The following is a 16,928-nucleotide window of genomic DNA, read 5'->3' as shown; positions in this document are numbered from 1 at the left end:
AGATACATTCGTATCTAGATAAATCTAAAATAAAAATTTTAGGACGGAGGGAGTAGTATATTTTTGTACTGTGCGCAGAATAGCGAGATTCTGGTAAGCACTAGTTTTTAATGCAAGAAATTGACCAGAAGTTTGACACTGAAATTAGTATTCAAAGCAAGCTGGCCTAGCATCCACGACCGAAAATCCCAGACTTACGGACAATAAGTCACGGCGAAAGCTTACGGGATTATGTGTCCCCCTCCTAATCTCCCACCACCTCCTGATTTTAAGTGTGGGGCCATCTGCTTTTCAATCAACGGTTCCCATGTCAGCCTGTAGGTTCTTGTCCGCGAGTTTGAGTCGGTAACTGTAGCAAAGCTCATCCACGACCGATTCCAATGTGCTGCCGTACGCCCAGACTCCAGGTTCTTAACGCCCATGATTTACCAAACTGCCCCTCCCCGGCCTATAAAATGAGGCCAACCGGCTCTCATCTCTTCTTACCCAAACCGGCAGCAAACCACCGGAGCTCAACTCACATACCAAAGCCACCGCCCATCCACCTCTCTAATCTCTCATCATGTCGACGACGTCTGCCTCCCGGCCCAGCGGCCCCACCCTTTTGATTCCCTTTCCCAACTACCAATCTGCCTCGCTCTCCCGTGTCAAGCTCTCCGTCGGCGGCTCGTCGGTCAAGTCCGTCAGCGTCTCATCTCCCCCCTCCTCCCCCACTGCCAAGATCCGTCGGTCCTGCATGTGCTCCCCGACGAACCATCCGGGCTCGTTCCGCTGCAGCCTCCATAAGGAGCGCAAGCAAGAGGCCCCCGCCGCCGGCCGCAAGCCCGACTCACCGCCTTCGCCGCCGTCGAAGCGCACGGCGAGCCCGTTCGCGCAGCTTGTCCCCAGCGGCAGCGGCTGCTCTAGACGCTCATACAGCGGGCTGGCGCAGCGCGTTCCCATGGGGAGCGGGCACTGGGCGCGCAAGGCGCTCGTGCCGTCCCACGCGGTGCAGCAGCTGCAGCACCGGAAGCGAGTGGTGGAGCAGTTCCATGCCGGGCCTAGCCGGCTCTCCGCCGCCTCCATGGCCGGCCGTAGCAACCAGTAAAAACAACAACATCGTCGACATACCATAGCAGCAAGATACGTACATACTGAACATATTGTACATAGGAAAGGAAATCCCCGAATAATTCCGATCGCTGTATAGAAGGAAGATCGGTGGGATCAGTTGGAGTTTTAAGATCCAATTCGATTCCGGGCTGCTCAATTAGCTAGCCAGTAGATACTGTACATACAGTGAGCCGCCTCTTCTCCGCTTCGCTGCACATAGAGTGAGTTCGTCGTCTCTGCTCCACCTCCACTTGTACATAGAGTGAGCTCTCGTCCTCTCTGCCCGCTAGCTGTGTATAGGCCTTCATTTTGCTTCTGGATATACATCAATACATGAGTAACAAATTGTAGACAAATACATGCATCTGATCTATTCCATGGCGGCAGGCTTATCCATCCGTGGATCATGGATGATTTGCCGCAACCACTTTCTGCTTCTGTTTTTTCTCCGACAAATTCTGCTTCTGTTTATGTTCATGTTCCTGGGGTGTGGATGCGTCTCGCTCCTGTTTCAGTTTTGGATAAGCTCCGGAAAGGATCAGTGGCGTCTCGCCGTCGCTTGCCCCACCCGTGCGTGCCCCCAGCCTGCCGGATCAGGCCAGCAAACTTGTAGCACGGGAGAAATCCCCCGACGAGATTTCTGCGGAACTTCATGGCGCGCGCAACTGATGAACCGAGGATTTTTCTTCTTTCCGTGCTTGCGAAGTACGTACTAAAATAAGTATTTTGATCAGGCCAGCAATTTGCAGCTCACGAGAGAAATCCATCGATTCTGAAGACATTTATGTCGAAGTTTCATGGCGCGCTCAACTGATGAACTGAGGACATACTAGTACAATGCCTGTGCGTTGCCACGGGCTTTTGAAATATTTTATTGGAGTAATATAAACATAATGCATGTTAAACTTCACATATTAGAGAAAAGATAACACGAACACAATCGGGTAATAATTGAAGTACACTTTACATGCAATGTAAATTGATAACAGAAAGGCAATTTGAAGATGTATACATATGACTGATTATCCAACTAAAAATCTTTACAAATTAAGATCTACTTGATGTGCTTAAGAAATTCTCACAATATCAAAATTATTGTTTTTAGCTCCATTCGCATAATATTTGAGTAAGTGTAATAAAAACTTCTTCCTCGAATCATACCCATTCCACACAAGCAATATATGTAGTTAGCACAAATACTTTACGTCAAATGTCTTAAAATATGTAATAGAGAGTACTCACGGTACAAACTGGACGAACAATTCTTTACCATCCCACCAGAGCATAAAATAAAAAGTAAAATAGCCGGACACATCCCTGCCATTTCCTAAACTAATTTTATCTTGAATATAGTGATAAAAATGCATGTATTTTGAATGTTATGATAATGAAATATATAAACTTACCAGTCTATACTCGTTGAAATACCAAGCGGAAATAACGCTGTCATCTAGATACATCTGAATGCCCGTGCGTTGCCATGGAACAACAAGTTTAAGACATTAATAAAAAAATCATTTTAATTCACAACATGTCACTTGCAGCTTATGATTTCTTTGGAACAAATATCATTATGTATTACTGTTAGATAAAATCATGATTACTCTTAAGACAAAATCCATGACTGCATTCAAATTTGAGGTGGTATAATTTTATGACACATAACACATATATTATCAATTAAATTTGGTGGTCAAAGTTAAATCACACAGAGAGTATATACACGCTACTTTTCTTACAAAATTTGATCTATGAATACATCTTCTCTTCCCCCTTGCAATCCATCTCCTCAGCTTTGCCGCAAGCTTTTTTTGCAATAAAAGCCACACTTCAATAAGAAAAATGAGAAGTACATCATTTGGTAATAACCACACATTCAACAATGGACTTGAATGTCACTAACTCTGCTCTGCACTACAACGGGATCTACCTTTGCCATACACGACGCTTCCAGCAACATCACAACAAATGCTCTGTCAGCTAACAATCATAGAAACATCTGTCATAATGGTTAAATGGTGCTTTTGTTGACACTTGTATACATATCGTGGACATATTTCAATGGGCATACACTACTTGCCATGTGTTACATCAAAATATATGACCACAACATCTGCTCTCCTTCCCCTCCTTCCGTCTGCCACCAAGACAGGGACCTAGACTTTGTGCTGCTCTTATTGATTTAATGAAAAAAGTTATTTATCTCTGTTAGAACACAAATGCTTAGATTGCATCTGCATGTCAGGTAAGGATAATGTGGCTTGGATAGCATCTGCAAGTTAGGGAAGAATTATGCGACCGTGTAATATTTGGACAGGAACAAAAGTCATGAAAACCTAAAGGTAAAGTTCATGAAGACACAAACGATAGTCTTATCACTTCTCAGGTTTTAACTTTCTTATTAGTGTACCAAATTGGCTCAAATATCTACCTATAGTCTGAAAAATAAGAATGAACGAGATCACGCAATCAAGATGGAGGTTGTCATGCATTTTTCTCTATGCAGATCATCAACATGAATAAACAGGTACATAAACAGAAAAATGATGAAATGGAACTTATTCAGCCGATTGTTCTTAGAGCATTGTATAATATTGATACTCCCTCTGATCCATACTACTTGTCTCAAACAGATGTATCTAGCATTGATATATGTCTAGATACATCCGTTTCAGTGACAACTAATATGTATCAGTGGGAGTAATAGATCATGCAGTCAAGTGAACAATGGACAAAGCACTAAACATTCCTTGGGTGCTCACACACTCGACAAGTGGATGGTACTCTTAAATAACTATGATAAAAGGATTTCATCCAGAAATACTATGTTGCAGAAGATGTTCTGGAATATCAATCTAAAGGAGCTAAATTATCAAAGCTATAGAATGATTGGCTCGGTATCTTGTCTACAATTTAAGATTAACAATTATTTGATAGTTTGTCATCAAGCGGGGCTTTAAATACTGACTGTTCCATTCTTGACTTGGAGTTCAAACGGCGAAGTGAGAATTTCTACTCAAAAATTAAGATGACGTATTGACATGCAAGTTCAATTTAAAGGTTAACTTCAATGCCAACCATAAATCGACTGGAAGTGCATCTACGCATGGATGTTATGGAGCTTTCAGGTAGTAACAATAAAGTGCAGAGATAATAGTGTACCTCTAAATGTAAGACCATCCAAGTAACAATATTTTTGTTGTCAGTACAAATGCAGTTGATGTTGCCAAAATAATTCATCTTCTTGGTCCATAAAAGAAGAGAAACTTAACACCAAAACATCTTATCATAAGTGATCCAAGTTGTTTTCTTGTGAGAGTGGGAATTCTTGGAATATCCTTTAACCAAATAGTACGAAATGGACATCACTTTATTCAGGGGGTTCGTTCGATGGAATTTACCTTTTGACATAGCAGGAGCAGAAATCTGTGAGGATGAATGTCTCCATGATTTGTGACAGGAGAACTATAGCCCGCCAGCACGAAGCCAACATATAGCCACGAGTAAGCAAAACCTACAGAAGACATTTTAGTAGTTTAACGATCAACGCTTCCACAAAAAAGTCTATGACATCCCAGCTTTTTTATTCTTATAAAAGAAAAGTACCAGGAACACCTGCGTTTTATAGGGCAAACTAATGGCAGAGGTAAAAACAAATCCCCATGGATCAACACAACAGCCCGCTGGGAACAAAAGAGCACGGAGCAGGCGCACACATAAAAAAAATAGGAGTGCAGTCCATCATATATAGACTTGGTTTTTGTCTTGAACAACTCAAGCAGCTTCCAAGTGGACATATGTACACCTGTATTTGGAATTTAGAATTCCTTGAGATGCCATCATGAGCAAGTATCAGTTTTGATCCATAAAACACATGGTCTCTCTTTTTCTAATCATTATACATCCTATAACATCATTAAATGTTATCAATCTATATCTATAAAAGATGCAAAATATCAATCAAATTACGATCTCAAATTTGGAATGAAAGTGAAATCGAGTCATGATATCTCGCTGAATTCGATATTGCATATGTTGTCCAACTTGAGTTCAAGTAGTCACCAGCAAGACCCTGCTAACTAACCTCGTACAAAACCTTTATGTTTAGATCTAAATTGGCGAACTTGCACCGAAATTGGAACTAATTTTTAGCATAGAGGGAAAGTGGAGAGGAGCACTCACCTGCCATGTTGTATGACCTTCATCGACCCAACATCATTCCAAGCCAAGATATGCCCTCAGTGTTCTAAAAATCTGCAGAACTTCCTGTAAAAAACATTAAGTGTATCGTACATACAGAACAGGAGCAAGATCGATGCATGCCTGTAAAATCGAGAACCACTAAATCTGATTCATACACAAAAGAACATGGGAGAGCTTATGATATCCTGCTAGGCTACAGCCAGCACCACCCCTCCACCACGACCTCCTCGTCAGTCCCGTTGCCAGTAGCCACATTAACGTGAGGAGACGAGGGGGTGCAGACCGGCGAATATAAACGATGCATGTAATAGTTGAGATATAGAAAAATAAAGAGAATCACTCAAACTGGGAGGGCCAGGATCTTGTTCTGTAGGCGATAATGGATTCGTGAAATAAAGCCCGGGGGGACCCTATTTCATCATAATGGATCCGTGAAATCTGTGGACAAGAAAAGAGATTCACCACGGGTGACTTTCATGTTAACTGAAACTACACAGTAATTGGTAAGCTTTATAAAAGATGCAAGCCTTAGTATTCGTTCAAGATCATAATAAGAAATTGTAATTTAAGGTAAAGATGTCTCAGCAAGTTCATGAGTTGGCCTCACCTCGGAGCATCCCAACAGAAGCCAACCCACAGCCAGGCGCATCAGCACGATCAAATGCGTGTACGACGGTGGACGCCTCATACACGGTTGTCTGATAACCGATGGACAAAGGAGAAGGAGAGCCTCATCAGTAGCATCATGGTGGATTTCACAGCTTGTGCTCCGCCCAACGAACATGGACGCCGCCGGCGGCGGCCCGGTGGAGCTCGAACCCGAGAGACTCTGCTGCTTGCTGGGAGGGGTCAGGGAGGGTCGGAGCACAGGAGCATTGACGTGAAGAGAGAGTATACAACTCAAGTGTGCAATCAAGCAGTATTCAACTCAAAGTTTAGCCAACAAATTCCCTGTACCAAGCGATACGGTTTCTCAGGCTCAGACTTGCTTTCCCCAGCGTGTGTGGCGGTTGAGACATCAAACTTTTTAGAGGAAGGCCATCGTCACTGCGAGAAGACGGAGCTAGTCGTGCCTCCTTTTAGCTTCTCTGGCCAGTGGCGCCATAATACGACCAAGAGTGTTATACCCAGCAGGAGCAGTCATCTCGTCCTCCAAAAACAAAGCCAATATTTATATACAAATTACAGAGATACAAAACCAAGTTTGGAGTAACTTTTATAACACATGCACGAACGATGAACAAAAAATAAAATAACCTGCTGCAGTAGAAGTAGAACGTTGTTGTCACCGTGAAATGTAGACTGGACATCACATTCAGCTTTGAAAACTCAGTCTTCAAACCTTGGCCACCACAGGCCTCACGAAACTACTGATAAAAGTGAAAGAAAATCCAGTGAGAACCACCGATCCGTGTAGAAAAGGATATACTCAATTATTTTAACATTTTTACAATACCTGAATTGTGGTCATATTCTGCCAGGTTAGTGTAGCTTTCAGAGCACCCGAGTAAACGTGTATCGCCTAACTAATTTAAGGTGTTCTCTTCACGTCCATATTTTCCTGAATGCATAAAGGTTATATAATTAATGTTCTGGCTGAAATTGAACTTCTCCTATTGAGTTCACCTACATTTTTTTTAAGAAAGTTCTTTCCATTTTTCTCTCCTCTCTAATTTTTTTGATATATTATGCTGCAAATTTCTTGATTATTCTTTGCTGCAAAATGTCAGGCTCACTTAGTTGTAACAGGATTTGGGAAAAAACTGCTTATAGTGGTATTTAATCAATCTGCTTTGTTTCTTCTATGGATTTATAGCATGAAGAATCAATATGAGAAAATAGATATAACTAAATCCCATGATTTCTTCGGCAAATGAATGTTTACAAACTGCAATTCACATGTATAGGACATCATCAGACAATGTTATACTTACAGTTCTAATACCTAGTACATAGATCACGCCAAGGATCTGACAAATATTACTGGAGAAGGGCAGAAGGTGGTCATGAAAATCCAGCGTGATTGCTCAAGCAGTTCGTATCTATACACAATTTAATTTATATATGTGCTAGGAGGATCGATGCACCAGCGTGATTGCTGAAGCAACAACAATGCAGTAGGCTAGGTAAGAAATGGTGTGATGTGCTTCCTGAATTTTCCTTACCGATCGGAGAGGCTCTGCTCTGTGCTGCTACAACTATGATTACACAGTACTGTAATCTGAATTCCCCTGCATTAATATGACCAAAACCAAATATTGTACAATAGCCAACTAAATACAGTTGTTTTCATTCAAATGCAGGTCCATTGATTGACGACAGGGAAGTTGTGCGAACCTGAAGAAAATGTGTCTGCCCGTGGTCGGATTGCCGGAAAGTTCTGGAGTTTGGTGAGTCCGTCCGGAGCAGGGGACGTCCAGGCCGGGACGTGGAGCAAGGGACGGGCAGGCCGGCATGTCAGTGTCCCGACGTGGAGGGCGGTCTCGTTTGGCCCGCATGGAACATGCATGGAGTTCGACCCAGCTGGCCGCCCGCAGATGACAGTGGGCTAGGCAGACTGGCGGCCCGCGATGGTTGGTGACGTCGGCAGCCTACGGGACTCACCGGCTGTGTGAGTGGCCATGGCGAGGACCTCAATCAGTCATCTGGCAAGCCCGTCGAGCTTGGGGATGTGGGGATTCCTCCGGCCAGGGAGGGGAGAGGAGCGGCTCTAAAAATTGTATGGAAAATATACCATTAATGCAAACTTCTTAGCACAAGAGTACGTGAATAAGGTTGGCATACTACCTCAAAAGATAATCTTCCCAGTCATTCTACCTGTTCATAAAGAAATTACTTGTGAATATAATTAGATCATCATACGTTTTATGATGCTTTAGTTCCAAAAACTCACATGAATCTATTTGATGCCTTTCTTTGAAATAAGAAGAATGTCGCTCCTTATTTTTGTCATCAATTCCTCTGCTGTTCTTGCTATTCTCATTGATATACAACAAGAACATACATAATGCAAACCCCTTTTGCAGGGACATGAAAAGGCTGATAGTAGTTCTATAGTGGCATATATCAAATAGCTTTACTGGCACAAACGTACATGCCCTAAATACAGCAGAATTATTTCAGTCTTGAGCACATGACGAAAAAACAAACTTGCGATGGGGCTTGTGGAGTTGCGGTGGAGGTTGTTAATTACCTGATGCAGTGGCCACACGCGCGCTAGTTGAGGGCTCACGGTGCACGCCGCACAGCGACCTGGACCTCGACGGCCTTGGCTCTGTTAGGAGGAGGTCCCGAGTTCCTGCCGAGGACAGCTTGACGGGGGAGACGCACGGCCGCTCGCGCTGCCCGCAACGCGACCACGCCCTGCCCTAGGGTTCCGCGACGGCGGCAGCGTCGTCCACAGCCACACCCTCCCCGAGTCCTGCCCTGAACTGGGGTTCCGAGATGGCGGCGGTGGCGGAGGTCTTTGAGGTTGGAGAGGGGCAAGATGTAGGACGGCGGATGCTGGAGCGATGGCGGCGGCGGCGTCATACCACAATCACGACCTAGGAAAAGGATTGAGGAGGGATTGGATCGAGAGAGCAGTTGGATTGGCGGCGTCGTCTTCCCTGTGAGGTCCGTGGAGGCGAGATCGCTCCTCCCCTGTCAGGTCCGCGGCGACGAGATCACGTCTTCCCTGTGAGGTCGGCGGCGGTGAGATCGCCCCTCCCCCGTGAGGTCAGCGTCGGCTAGATCGCCCCTCCCCTGTGAGGTCGGCGGCGGCGATCTCGTGCGCCCTGTGAGGTCGGCGGTGAAGTTCTCGCGCGCCCTGCTGTAAGATCCGCGGCGGCGAGATCGCACCTCCCCTATCTCGTGCGTCTGCAGCGATCGTATGTCGAGGGGAATCGGGATCGAGAGGAGCCTACATGGATTTTTTTAGCGCGTGGGTAGAAGGGAAGACAAAAAAAAATCAGCTAAATAAAACCGACGAAAATGGTGGGACGAAAATAAACCCGGAACGGAGACTACCAACTGAGACATGTTTTCCTTGGTTTTTCGCGGCTAAGGGGGAGGTGGGAGGAAGTACCAAAAAATACCGGGTGAGGTGGGACGAAAATAAAACCCGGAACACGGACTACCAACTGAAACATTAGGAGTAGAGATTTTACTGTTCTTTCATAGCAGTGGTACTATTTCACTATTGGCTCGAGGGACCGCGTAGCGGTTGGGATTCCCACTTCCAAGTCTTAAATTGCACAAGAAGATGGTGTTGGAAAATCGGCGGTACTTCTTTTTAGAAACCTCGTGGGCAGGTGGTTCTTTTCTTTCATTATATTACATTAAAAAGAGGAGAGTTGGTCCAGTTTATATAAAAAAGACCCTAAAACCTAATATTCTCGATTAATTAGAGAAAACGAATGAAAATCCAAAAAAAATAGTAAACATGAAAAAATACACTAGAGCTTGGGGTAGGGAATGGACAAATGCAGCATGAAGGGGCATCGTGAGAGACAGGAGCACCTAGGCCCAAAAAGCACTTACGCATGGTTTAAGTGCAACTAAACTGATCACCACTCACTGAAGAAAATTCATCTACATCGAATAACTCTTCCATGTTAGCCTCAAAGCATTATGTACTAATATTATCATATGGAAAACATCCTGGAATGCCAACTTCAACTTCCTCGTGATGCCCGCCAAACTACTCAACACCTCAATCACTTGCGGTGAGAATGGCTGTCTATACATGTCTGGGTATGGTTGCATCTTTTATTTAGGGCCCTCCGCTTTGCTGACATCATGTAGCTCATCAAAAGCCTCCAACAACCTATGTTCCCCGCGCTTGAACATCGGGATGTTGCACGCATTCTTCTTCTTTTCTAGACGCCCGCTCCGTCGCCCATCATCCTTCTCTCGGTGCGAAGGTGTCGGGTCCCAAGCAGAGCTTGCGGAAGCGGACAAGTAACCTTACTAGGAAAACCCTCCAGAGATAATAGTGTTGCTTTAGCATGCGCCACCTTCGCAACAACATTCTACAACCAGAGGATCAACTATAACGTTAGACGCGTTTAAACTAAGTGGCTCTTCTAGAATAAGCATCAGACGTGCAAGGGACTGCATAACGGAAGATCAGGAGCAGTCGCCAGGGTGGACCATGTGGGCCGACCAGAATGTAGCCTCCAAGCACATAGGATCAACGGATTTCTCACTCCCTACCAATGAAGCACCATGGGACAATGATACGTTTCCAACAGATGAGTAACCTTATAATTTATGAAGAATTCATGCCATGTTTACAACAATCTTATATGGTTTAGATGCAGTTTTATATGATTTAAATAGAACTATCCTCGGTTGGCGCTATTTTCAGCAGAACTACCATGGTGTTGTTTTTTAGGCAGAAATAAAAATTCTCCAAATGCAGCGAAACTTTTTGATGATTTTTTGGAATAAAAGAGGCACTAGAAGCTTCTGAAGGAAATATGCCCTAGAGGCAATAATAAAGTTGTTATTTATATTTTCTTATATCATGATAAATGTTTATTATTCATGCTAGAATTGTATTAACCGGAAACTTAGTACATGTGTGAATACATAGACAAACATAGTGTCACTAGTATGCCTCTACTTGACTAGCTCGTTGAATCAAAGATGGTTAAGTTTCCTAGCCATAGACATGAGTTGTCATTTGATTAACGGGTTCACATCATTAGAGAATGATGTGATTGACTTGACCCATTCCGTTAGCTTAGCATACAATCGTTTAGTATATTGCTATTGCTTTCTTCATGACTTATACATGTACTTATGACTATGAGATTATGCAACTCCCAAATACCGGAGGAACACTTTGTGTGCTACCAAACGTCACAACGTAACTGGATGATTATAAAGATGCTCTACAGGTGTCTCCGATGGTACTTGTTGAGTTGGCATAGATCGAGATTAGGATTTGTCACTCCGATTGTCGGAGAGGTATCTCTGGGCTCTCTCGGTAATACACATCACTATAAGCCTTGCAAGCAATTCAACTAATGAGTTTGTTGCGGGATTATGTATTACGGAACGAGTAAAGAGACTTGCCGGTAACGAGATTGAACTAGGTATTGAGATACCGATGATCGAATCTCAGGCAAGTAACATACCGATGACAAAGGGAACAACGTATGTTGTTATGCGGTTTGACCGATAAAGATCTTCGTAGAATATGTAGGAACCAATATGAGCATCTAGGTTCCGCAATTGGTTATTGACCGGAGATGAGTCTCGGTTATGTCTACATAGTTCTCGAACCCGTAGGGTCCGCACGCTTAACGTTCGATATTATGGGTTTATGTGTTTTGATGTATCGAAGGTAGTTCGGAGTCCCGGATGAGATCGGGGACATGACGAGGAGTCTCGAAATGATTGAGACGTAAAGGTCGATATATTGGACGACTATATTCAGACATCGGAAAGGTTCCGAGTGATTCGGGTTTTTTTTGGAGTACGGGAGAGTTACGGGAATTCGCCGGGGAGTACATGGGCCTTATTGGGCTTTAGGGGAAAGAGAGAGGGGAGGCTGCGCGCCGCCCAAGGCCTAGTACGAATTGGACTAGGGGTGGGGCGGCGCCCCCTCCTTCCTTCTCTTCTCTTTTCCCTTTGAGGGAGTCCTGGACTAAGGTGTCCTCGTGCGTCCGGCCTGTTAGTCATGGGCCAGACTGATGGGCTGTGAAGAACACGAACGAAGACTGCACCCATGTCCGGATGGGACTCTCCTTGGCATGGAAGGCAAACTTGGCGACCAAATATGTGGATTCCTTTCTTTGTAACCAACCTTGTATAACCCTAGATCCTAAACCAGAGGTCTTAGTCCGGAGGGACAGACTCATTATCATAACCATACGAGCTAGACCTTTAGGGTTTAGCCATTACGATGTCGTGGTAGATCAACTCTTGTAATACTCATATTCATCAAGATCAATCAAGCAGGACGTAGGGTATTACCCACATAGAGAGGGCCAGAACCTGGGTAAAACATTGTGTCCCCAGTCTCCTGTTACCATCGACCTTAGACGCACAGTTCGGGACCCCCTACCCGAGATCCGCCGGTTTTGACCCCGACATTGGTGCTTTCATTGAGAGTTCCACTGTGTCATCGCTAAGAAGTTCGACGGCCCCTTCAATCATCTACAACGATGTTGTCCAAGGGGGAGTCTTCCTCCCCGGACAGATCTTCGTGTTCGGCGGCTTCGCTCTGCGGGCCAACTTGCTTGGCCATCTGGAGCAGATCGAAAGCTACGCCCCTAGACATCAGGTAAGATTTGGGATCTTGAACTATGTTGCAAACATCCGTGGAGACTTGATCTTCGCCGGATTCGAGACCGTGGCTACCGCTCCTGGTCACCCCGAGGGACATGACCTAAATCTGTCATCGGACTGCACCCAGGAGACAGCTCCTGTAACCGCTCTGGCCGTAGATCCGGAGCAGACTGCACCATCCAAGGACGGGAAGCTCAACCCCGCCACGGAGGCCACATATTCCCCGACGTTGGATCCGCACATAGACTTGACCTCACAGGATACTTGTGCCATCGGAACTCCAGACTCGTCTCCGGTCATAAGTTCCGAACCATGTGAGCCCGCGGACGCCGAGCCTGATCGTTTATCGATCCTCGAATTCAGCGTTGCAGACATCTTCCAGTACTCGCCTTTGGGCGACATGCTAAACTCATTAAAAAACCAGTCCTTAGCAGGGGACTCACATCCGAACTATATCCGATTCAAACTAGGGGCTTACGATGGGGAATTTTGCTTCCCACCCGCCACCCACTTCATAGCCACGGTCGAGGATTAAACTGACACGCTTGATTACGACTCTGAAGACATCTACGGTATGGACGACGATGCCGGAGAAGAAGAGGCTCAGAACCCACATTTCACCGGACGTTGGATGGCCACTTCCTCATATGATGTATACATGGTGGATGCACCAAAGGAGAATAGCAGTGATGACAAGGAAGATCCAGCAGAGGATAAACCTTCTGAAATACAATCAAAGCGCCGGCGTCAGCGGCTTCGCTCTAAGTCACGCCACAGTAAAGACAGCAACACTGGCATAGGAGAAGATAACACTCCGGAAGGTGCCGAAGACAACGAAGATCCCGTTGATGCAGCTACGGAGCAGGATGAACGGGAAGATGGGCAGGTTAGCCCTGGTAAACAGGCCACGCACGAAGATTCGGAGGACGGTAATTATCTTCCGCTCTCCGAGGAGGAGGTGAGCCTTGGCACCGATGATTTCATCGTGCCTAAGGAACCTCTCGAGCAAGAGCGCTTCAAGCGCCAGCTAATAGCCATTGCAGGGAGCCTGAAAAAGAAGCAACAACAGCTTCAAACTGACCAAGATCTGCTCAATGATAAATGGACCGATGTCCTAGCGGCCGAAGAATACAGCCTCAAGTGCCCAACCAAAATCTACACAAAGCGCAAATTACTATATCAGTTCGACGAGGAGGCACCGGAATACATATCACCATCGTACAATGCGATTGACCAACCACCACGTGGTCGAGACAAAACGGCAACTCAAGCCGAACACCAGGCCGCCCCGCCTCATCGCAAAGGCAGAGGTAAATTAGCCCATGGCCATACATATGACCTTCGGCAGGACCTAAATGATAAAGCGGGAAATACCAGATCGATCTACGGATCGCGCGGACGTGCTTCGACACGCTACAACGGCCAGCTCTTCGGACGTGACAAACCTAGTCATGCGCGGGCTGAAAGCCATAGATGGACTCCATCAGAGTTATGTCGCGATACGACCCGATATAGAGGCGCCGCACACCCTCATCGCTTCACCGATGAAGTCATGGATCATGAATTCCTAAAAGGGTTCAAACCCGTGAATATAGAATCATACGATGGTGATACGTCTCCAACGTATCTGTAATTTTTGGTTGCTCCATGCTATATTATATACTGTTTTGGATGTTTAATGGGCTTTATTATACACTTTTATATTATTTTTGGGATTAACCTATTAACCGGAGGCCCATCCTAAATTGTTGTATTTTTGCCTATTTCAGTGTTCTGAAGAAAAATGATATCAAACGAAGTCGAAACGGAATGAAACCTTCTGGAACGTTATTTTCAGAACAAACGTGATCCAGAGGACTTGGAGTCCACGTAAAGCAATCAACGAGGAAGGCACGAGGTAGGGGGCGCGCCTACCCCCAGGCGCGCCCTCCACCCTCGTGGGCCCCTCGTTGCTCCACTGACGTACTTCTTCCTCCTATATATACCCATATACACTGGAACACCAGATACGGAGCCAAAAACCCTATTTCCACCGCCAGAACCTTCTGTACCCGTGAAATCCCATCTTGGGGCCTTTTCCAGCGCTCCACCGGAGGGGGCATTGATCACGGAGGGCTTCTACATCAACACCATAGCCTCTCCGATGATGTGTGAGTAGTTTATTTCAGACCTTCGGGTCCATAGTTATTAGCTAGATGGCTTCTTCTCTCTCTTTGGATCTCAATACCAAGTTCTCCTCGATTTTCTTAAAGATCTATTCGATGTAATCTTCTTTTGCGGTGTGTTTGTCGAGATTCGATGAATTGTGGGTTTATGATCAAGTTTATCTATGAACAATATTTGAATCTCCTCGGAATTCTTTTATGTATGATTGGTTATCTTTGCAAGTCTCTTTGAATTATCAGTTTGGTTTGGCCTACTAGATTGATCTTTCTTGCAATGGGAGAAGTGCTTAGCTTTGGGTTCAATCTTGCGGTGGTCGATCCCAATGACAGTGAGGGAAACGACAAGTATTGCATTGTTGCCATCGAGGATAAAAAGATGGGGTTTATATCATATTGCATGAGTTTATCCCTCTACATCATGTCATCTTACTTAAAGCATTACCCTGTTCTTATGAAGTTAATACTCTAGATGCATGCTGGATAGCGGTCGATGTGTGAAGTAATAATAGTAGATGCAGAATCATTTCGGTCTACTTGTCTCGGACGTGATGCCTATATACATGATCATACCTAGATATTCTCATAACTATGCTCAATTCTATCAATTGCTCGACAATAATTCGTTTACCCACCGTAATACTTATGCTCTCGAGAGAAGACACTAGTGAAACCTATGGCCCCCGGGTCTATCTTCCATCATATTAATCTTCCAACACTTAGCTTTTTTTTATTGCTGTTTATTTTACTTTGCATCTTTATTTCTCTTTTTATTCTTTGTCGACGCAACATGTACCAGGATATTTCCGGCACCCGCGGTTGGCCATTCAGGGGAGATTAATTGTATGTTTATGAGCCCGTTTAGGCGGTTGAGGTCCGATCCTCTGAGCATTGTGAGCAGAGAGAGTGCCAAAGCACTGTATTTCACTGTCTCCTAGTTAAACATGTTTTCTTTTTTGGAGGACGGTCTCTTAATCAACCACATAGAGGTCCACAATCTGTCAGTTTCTTGCTCGATTCTTCAGCGGAACAAAACAGTTGAATTAATTTGCATTTCACATGCCAACATTACACGTCACACATGCATACATGCTAAGCTATCTAGTTAGTTCGAAGTGCGAGTATACAACACACTTGTGTTGATCCCCACGAGGCCATGTAAGTTAAAGAGATACTAGAACTTTCTAGAAGAATTTACAGAAACAAAATGTAAAAATAAAATCCGATACCCGCGGAGGCGGACCTCCCTAGCTAATGATCATTTGTAAATTTGATATCAATTTACCTACCGGTCGACCAGCGCCTCGCCATGTCGCTTTTACACCGTAGATCCGATTGAAAAATAAAAATCTAGTAACTTTTGCTTAAGAAAAAATAAATCAGTTGTTGTCCCAACCTACGTCGACGCAAAAGACAGAGCTAGCTGGCGAACCATCTGATTTTAATCCCGTCGCTTTCGTTGCTCCACATCGAGAAACTATACATATTGTTCGAAAACAATTGTTTAGCTCATCCTTGTACATGCATTTGCCTCCTGCCTCGAATTTTTCTCATCTAGCAACATCCTCAAAGTTTTTGGTGGGTAAGATGTTGGCGTCCTTGTCCAAAGATGTCTGTCTGCCTGCCTCCTGCAGGCCAGGATGCCATATGTTTGGCATTACATGTCAGCGCGGCCTGGCCGGCCATGCCCCTGGCCCAAGCTGCAAGAACCAATGTCGACATACTACAGTGGATAGCCCACGTAACCGCCACTTAAACATTTCTGTTTTGGTTGAATTTTTCATGAAAACGCTTTTGCTCTGGATAGGCCTTTTCCAAGGGACGTGATTGATGGCAATCTGCAACTAAGCTGTTGGTCGGCCAGAGGTGGAAAGCTACCTACTCTAACCTAACCCATGGCACGTACTAAGGCACATTGAGTTAATCGCTGTTAAAAACTTAAAAGTTACAGTTGATTAAGCCATCGGTATAGTTTAGTCACTGGATCGCGATGATGATCCGATGGCCTCGGTCAAGTCGAGCAAGCCATTGATTAATCTGAAGGAAAACTGATTGATTGCTGTGGGAAATGTAGGCGTGTGCCTGTTGCATTCAGCGATTGTATATATTAGTGCCAGAACATTCTAGTCTTTGCATGGCGATACCTGATTTAAGTACTGGTGGTAATGCTACTTTGGGCAAAAGACAAAC

At 44.8% G+C, this 16,928-nt stretch overlaps 1 protein-coding gene across 1 annotated transcript; it reads left to right on the top strand.

Moving 5' to 3' along the window:
* The first annotated feature begins 501 nt into the window (after window positions 1-501).
* Window positions 502-1,530, top strand: LOC123131227 (uncharacterized). The gene has a single exon (XM_044550949.1). It carries the CDS (start codon window positions 563-565, stop codon window positions 1,085-1,087), a length of 525 nt encoding a protein of 174 aa, XP_044406884.1. The 5' UTR covers window positions 502-562; the 3' UTR covers window positions 1,088-1,530.
* Window positions 1,531-16,928: the final 15,398 nt, after the last annotated feature.

This window comes from Triticum aestivum, chromosome 6A, assembly GCF_018294505.1.
Source record: "Triticum aestivum cultivar Chinese Spring chromosome 6A, IWGSC CS RefSeq v2.1, whole genome shotgun sequence".
In the NCBI taxonomy this organism is placed as follows: Eukaryota; Viridiplantae; Streptophyta; class Magnoliopsida; order Poales; family Poaceae; genus Triticum; species Triticum aestivum.
This window is presented reverse-complemented; position numbering and strand designations above follow the sequence as displayed.